A 6,546-nucleotide genomic window follows, 5' to 3' on the forward strand; every position below is an offset into this window, starting at 1 on the left:
AAATTGCAAAATGAACTGTTATCATTACAAATAGATAAAATAAAAAATGCTCAGTAAAGAGTGAGTTTCTTTATTATTTATAATGTCAAACAGTCAAAATCATAAACCACATTACGGTAATGAAGAAAAATAATCTATGAAAGTTTGTCTAAAGTTATTGTTGATATTCCCTGCTTCTGGTACATTTACTACATCGTCAATTTCATCATCGTTATTAGGAAGTATAACATCAGGGTCTACTAATGGTCCGTCTTCATTCCTTTCTTGAATGCAAGCGATCACTTTGAAGTATTTGAAATATTAAAAAGAACCACGACTGTGTTTTAAATAAACACATGGATAAAAAACACATATTTCAAATACTTCAAAATCTCAACGGAACCAGAAATGGAGAATTTCATCACATATAGCAAACGATCATATTTGTTGGAGGGGGGAGGATAAGAAGTTGTCCCTTTCAATTTATATCAAGGAGACTACATGAAAGAGGACAACGTTTATTAGATTTACGCCTTGTCTAATACTCCATTACGCATTTGTCATGCGCACAATACAAACACGGCTGCCGCGCTTTCCATATACTAAAAGCGGATTGGCTGGTACCGAATCGTCAGTGTAGTCAACCGTAGAAATCTAAAACCAACCGTTGGTTCCTCAACCGACAGAGAAATAGCGTTTATGCAACGCGTTTCATTCCAACCGACGGTTGACCCCAAACCGGAGTTTCACTAACCGGCGGTTCAACCGTACTTTTATGCAACCGGGCCTAAGTGAAAAAACCACTAGTGCATTTGTCGCTGGAAAAGTTGCAGGTAACTTTTGCCGCTGTCAAAGTGACAATTACACTGCGGCTTATGCGATTTTTTATACATGAGTTGAATTGTCACTTGATTAATAATTTCTTTTCATTCTAGAAATAATGCTGCATTAATACGACGAAATTTACGGGATCAAAGTGATCCCATGTCTATGCCAGAAACTCAGTTTCGATCACTGTACCGATTGTCGAGAGAGATGGTACATAATCTCATTTTAGAGCTCTCGCCTCATTTGCAAGATGCAGAACGTGAAGAATTATTTATCCCGAAAAAATTAAAAGTAAGTTATATATTTAGTTTAGATGCTATGAATGAGGAATGAATTTCTTTATTTTCAGATTATGGTGGCGTTGCATTTTTTTGCCCATGGCAGCTACCAAAAAGCCGTCGGGCAAGATTTTTGTACAAGTATGAGCCAGTCATCTGTTAGTAAATGTTTAACAGTTGTTGTTAATGCTTTGGAAAATTTGTACCATTATGTACGTTTTCCACAAACACAAGAGGAAGTAACGCTTGTTAAGCAAGGGTATGTTAATTAATTTGCAACTATAACGCTCATATACACATTCCAAATTATAGTTTTATGAATATGGCCCATGGGTTCCCAGGTATTGTTGGTGCTGTTGATTGCACACACATTGCAATAGTTGCTCCTCCAATTAATCATCCTGATTATCCTGCAATATTATTTTATAATAGAAAAGGATACTACAGCCTTAATGTACAAATTGTAAGGTATTCATAGCTTTTTAATCTGATATGAAAACAAAATAATTTTGTGACAGATATGTGATGCAAATTAAAAAATATTAGCATTAAATGCTCGTTATCCCGGATCAGTTCATGATGCAGCTATTTGGGGCACAAGCCAAATACGACAAAATTTATATAATAGTTATCAAGCAGGCCATACCTCCTATTTACTTGGTATTATAATCACTGTACATGTATGGGGAATCTATACAAAGTTTTGTTGAAGGCGATTCTGGGTATCCACTGGAACCATGGCTGATGACACCCATAACAGCTCCTGATACAGATGCAAAACGTGCTTATAATATTGCACATAGAAGTGTAAGAAATGTGATCGAAAGGTTGAACGGAGTTCTTAAAACAAGATTTCGGTGTCTCCTTAAACACCGAGTTTTGCATTACAGCCCACCAGTTGCAGCTAAAATAGTAAATAGTTGTGCTGTTTTACACAATATGTGTATATTGCATGGAGATCAAGCTTTAATTGATGGTAATGCCGAATGCTGATGAAGTCAAATGTTAATTCCATATTTTACCTTTAGATGTTCCAGAAGATGAATATGTACAAGATGAACATGATCAGCAACAGCTACAAAATGGACATGAGAGGTATCAGGGTGAACAAGTACGAACTAGAATAGTGCGGATGTATTTTAATTAATAGTTACTGTTACTTAATCATTAATATGCATATTCATGTATAAATTACTTACTCTATCAATGGAAGTAAACAAATTTATAATGGCAGTTCTTAATTCCTTGATGGATTGCAAATACAACTTTTGTTTAAGATCAAAAGTATGCATAATACGCTTCTGAAGAAGTCTAGGTCCTAAAAGAAAACTGGTACTTTTATAACAAATTGCATTAGGAAATTACGTTTTCTTATATTTGGTGCCACAGAAATAGTCATTTTCTTTTGATGCATCTCTTTCCTTACTTTGCTACACACAGTCTTAGACTTATAAACGCCTAGTTCACTTACATTCATGCCATTGATTGTAACCCACTTCAGTATGCTTATCAGTAATTCTTCGATGTCATTTAAATAATTGTCAAGTCCAGGTCCTCCTCCAGTCTCCATCATGTATCTTAAATTATCTCGAGCTTTTTTTTTGTTCGACTACTCCATTCATAAAATGTCTGTAATTTGGTAGTATACACATTTTTTATACAGACACATTAAATTAACACTTTGCACAATGTTTACCTGCTGCCATTCATGAATAGTCTTTTTTGGTCCAGCAATGGAGTTCAGTTCCAGACACATCACTTGGAAATCTTCTTTAGGTATATTTGTAAAGTATGTTTATTTTTTTGAAGATAAGTTAAATAAACTTTATATTGTTCTTTGGTAGTCCTTTTAATATTTCCTCAAAAAAAAATGTATTACACAACCCTTAAATGTAAGTACATAATAAATTTACATATCAAGATTTACTCTTTCATACACATCACAAAATCTGTTTATTGATGCTGCTATATTATTTAAAGCATTTGCAATATCTGTCATGCCATCTCTTGCTTCATCTTGCGCATTCACATAGGCTTTCAGTAAGGGATTTTCCGTACATTCTACATTTTTGAAACAGAATTTGAGTAGTATAATTACCAATAAAATAAATGTGGAACTTACTTTTAGGTTTTTTTTGAGAGGTAGACGGCAGAGCAGCATTTGCATTTTCTTTATGTAATGTGGGCTGTAGATTTTCATCAGATAATCGCTCTTCATCCTCTTGCACTACCTATGTGACAAATTACCATAACATATGTACATGTGTATACTCCACAAACCTCTAAATTTTCAATGTCGAAATCGACATCTGGAGAAGCTTCTGCAGTTTCACCTTCATTGCTAATGCCCTCAGTAATGCCCAATTCAACATGATCTAATCCGGTAACAGCAATTTCGCCCGTTAATCGAATTAGTTCGTGCTCAATTTCGTTTAACTCTTTTCCTTCTCTCGCTTTTTTTCTAATAATACATTTCCATTCTCGAAATACCTATCAAATGTAACATAATGTATCTACTAAACTATATGTTGTCACTTACCTTTTTCCATCCCTCTATATTCCTCACAGGACCATCCCCACAACTATTAAGATTGGCGACCATTTCATTCCAAATTTGTTTTAGGCCCTCCGTGTTTGTGGATGGAGTCAACTTTCCTGTTATTAATATATCATGCCTCTTTAAATATGATAAATATATTTTAAACTGAGACTTGCTAGTCTTCTTTCTATTCATATTAACACTTATAAACTACAAAACGAAAAAATTTTGGGTTTGATTTCTATTAGGTTAGAAGTACGTAGAACTACCAGAGATGTGACTACTACCCGCGAATTTTAGTAATATTACGAACTGTTTGAACTACTTTCACTGTTTTACAGTTGGCAAAAAATTTAACGTTGAAAACGTATCAACACTAAAAACAATACGTCACGGAAATTGCAACTTGCAATCAACGTTGTTAGCAACGTTGAAAACTCTGTTGAAATGTTTTCAACATTGCGTACATACCGGTGGTCACCAGAATAAGGCTGATTATGATCCAAATTATTCATACACTCACTGAATGCGGCTATTTGTAATGTATGTGTGGTGATTGGTCAAATCTCGCGTTTCTCGTTTCCGCTTCAAGGACAACCAATCGCCTTTACCTGCCGTTCATTGTCTTTACGCCATTTTTATAATTCTCATCGACTCGGCGTGTGGTGTGGATTTTCTCAAGTTTTGTGAATTTTATTGTGCTGTAGGAATTTGTAACGTGTATTTTTGACGACCAACACGCAAAACGTGTTCTACGGAAGAGTCAAATTGTCTATAAATCTGTATTTTATAGTTTCGTGATTGAAAAAGGTAAGTACCTACATTCCCTTTCATCGCACTGAATCCTTTTTATCGTGAACGGTATGAATAGTCTTTTCGGTCGAGGATTATCGTTTTAGTTTTGTAGCTTGTAACGTTTTACTTGATTTTGCTCGAATTTAACAATGACGCTTTCGGTCCTTGAGACGGCCATATTTCTTTTACTTTTTGTTTGGAGAGTCTGCCTGTTTTTCACGTAGTTTTAAGGAAAGTTTGACACGAGTCGAGCTTTTCTTGCTCATTAAATGTAATCTCTCTTTGTAAATATCGTCGTAGTCACACGGGTATTCATGTGTGTCGAGTTTCAGGCTTAGCCATGCCGGGTTTTAGCAGTGCGGGTACGTTCAAAATATTTATCGGAAATCTCGCCGATAAGACAGCGATCAACGATATTAAACCATTATTCGAAAAGTACGGGAAAGTTGTGGAATGCGATATCGTCAAGAATTACGGTTTCGTACATATGGAGAACGAGACGGAGGGACGCGATTCGATACAAAATTTGAACGGATACATGGTCAATGGCCAGGCGATTAAGTGTGAAGCTGCGAAGAGTCGTAAAGCACCGACAACGCCTACGACTAAGATATTCGTCGGCAACTTAACAGAAAATACGAAAGCCCCCCAAGTACGGGAATTGTTTAAAAAATTCGGCACCGTTGTGGAATGTGATATCGTACGGAACTACGGGTTCGTTCATCTAGATACGTCGGGCGATGTGAACGAGGCGATCAAAGAATTGAACGGTACTATGGTCGACGGGCAACCGATGAAGGTGCAATTATCGACGAGTCGCGTACGACAACGGCCCGGTATGGGCGATCCCGAGCAATGCTATCGCTGCGGACGTGGAGGTCATTGGTCGAAGGAATGTCCCAAAGGTGTGGGTCCCGAACGATTCCGCGATCGTATGTTCGGTCGTGATCCCTACCCACCGCCGCCGCCTCCGCCATTCCTGCGCGACCGAATGATGGGTCGTTTTGGGGTAGGGCATTAACATTAGTCGAGGGGCAAACCATTTCACAAAAAACCATTCGTATTATAGCTATTTTCAGGTGATAACACTGTTACATTAATAAAATTGTGGACCACATTTACACAATTTTTGGTAAGTATTCATTATTTTGACATTATACATACCTATGCCTGTTTGGACCGTAGATAAGGTAAGAACATCCTGGAATAGAAACAACAATGTTGAAAAATGTCCACATTCTGTTGCCAAACTTCTACAGTAATTTGGAACCCTGTTGTAGACAGGGTGTCCCACAATTTATCCGGACTATGTATATCTTGAAACCTGGAATATTTTGAAGATTCTACGCTATACTAATGTCAATAAGAGGAATTCGTTTAAGCTGGTGGTTTGTCCGGGTATACCACTTGCTTATTTTAAATGACATATCCTATATATTATTCCATTTTTAAATTTTACGTAACGATTGTATACACTATACAGGGTGTTTTTTTATGAATAGTATTGGGGATTTCAGAAAGTATACAAGATATGAATTAGGTTAAATTAGCTTTTCGAAAATTTCTATTATTGCTATTTAAAAATAGCTATCAAGTACATAAACTAGGTCTTTATGGGCGAGCCGTTTATTTAGCCGAGCGAGCTTGCGAGCGAGGCACAAATAAACAAGGCGAGTCCCCATAAAGCCTATTTATGGACGCGATATATACAAAGCTTTATGTATGACTGCAACAACCCTTAAAAATGAAAATTTCATGAAATTCAATAAACGATAAAATCTATATATCATTGACGACAGATGTCAAGTATTTCTAAAATACTTGAATTTACTTTGGATTGACACCTAAGTACGACTGTCACATTGACAGGCGGCCGTTTTACTTTATCATTATGGACTAATTGCGACTGTAATCAGAGCATTATCAAGCAGTCGTACATAAACAAATTTATTTCATAACTGGCAAGATTATAAATATTGTCTTCTATGTATTAAGGTATGCCATATTATTGATAGTAATGATAGTGACACCTATAATTTTTGAATTAGGTACAATTTTTATGTAGCACTAATAATGACGGAACTACAGTGATTTGAATAAAAATTATTTTTCAATATTACGGTAAAT

General features: G+C 36.1%; 3 protein-coding genes across 3 annotated transcripts; 2 read left to right on the forward strand and 1 right to left on the reverse strand.

The window, feature by feature from the left end:
- The first annotated feature begins 46 nt into the window (after positions 1-46).
- On the forward strand, positions 47-2,078 carry LOC116179476. The gene is made up of 4 exons (XM_031499271.1): positions 47-60; positions 915-1,098; positions 1,157-1,344; positions 1,976-2,078. The coding sequence occupies exons 1-4, from the start codon at positions 47-49 to the stop codon at positions 2,076-2,078; spliced, it is 489 nt and encodes a 162-aa protein (XP_031355131.1).
- LOC116178413 lies at positions 1,216-4,083 on the reverse strand. The gene is made up of 5 exons (XM_031497900.1): positions 3,625-4,083; positions 3,366-3,575; positions 3,208-3,316; positions 2,928-3,146; positions 1,216-1,348 (listed from the first exon to the last, which is right to left on the reverse strand). The coding sequence occupies exons 1-4, from the start codon at positions 3,817-3,819 to the stop codon at positions 2,995-2,997; spliced, it is 666 nt and encodes a 221-aa protein (XP_031353760.1). The 5' UTR covers positions 3,820-4,083; the 3' UTR covers positions 1,216-1,348; positions 2,928-2,994.
- A 147-nt stretch (positions 4,084-4,230) lies between these two features.
- Positions 4,231-6,068, forward strand: LOC116178412 (RNA-binding protein lark-like). The gene is made up of 2 exons (XM_031497899.1): positions 4,231-4,434; positions 4,752-6,068. Exon 2 carries the CDS (start codon positions 4,760-4,762, stop codon positions 5,438-5,440), a length of 681 nt encoding a protein of 226 aa, XP_031353759.1. The 5' UTR covers positions 4,231-4,434; positions 4,752-4,759; the 3' UTR covers positions 5,441-6,068.
- The last annotated feature ends 478 nt before the right edge of the window (positions 6,069-6,546 follow it).

This window comes from Photinus pyralis, unplaced genomic scaffold (genome assembly GCF_008802855.1).
Source record: "Photinus pyralis isolate 1611_PpyrPB1 unplaced genomic scaffold, Ppyr1.3 Ppyr1.4_LG8, whole genome shotgun sequence".
Taxonomy (NCBI): Eukaryota; Metazoa; Arthropoda; class Insecta; order Coleoptera; family Lampyridae; genus Photinus; species Photinus pyralis.

Bases quoted from the DNA above. Each gene is read 5' to 3' on its own strand.
- LOC116178412 (XM_031497899.1), top strand. From the start codon at position 4,760: ATGCCGGGTTTTAGCAGTGCGGGTACGTTCAAAATATTTATCGGAAAT.
- LOC116179476 (XM_031499271.1), top strand. The intron at 1,099-1,156 runs GTAAGTTATATA...CTTTATTTTCAG, and splicing joins TTATCCCGAAAAAATTAAAA to ATTATGGTGGCGTTGCATTT. The intron at 1,345-1,975 runs GTATGTTAATTA...TTTGCATTACAG, and splicing joins GTAACGCTTGTTAAGCAAGG to CCCACCAGTTGCAGCTAAAA.
- LOC116178413 (XM_031497900.1), bottom strand. From the start codon at position 3,819: ATGAATAGAAAGAAGACTAGCAAGTCTCAGTTTAAAATATATTTATCA. The intron at 3,576-3,624 runs GTAAGTGACAAC...TACATTTGATAG, and splicing joins ATATAGAGGGATGGAAAAAG to GTATTTCGAGAATGGAAATG. The intron at 3,147-3,207 runs GTAAGTTCCACA...TCAAAAATGTAG, and splicing joins CTCTCAAAAAAAACCTAAAA to AATGTACGGAAAATCCCTTA.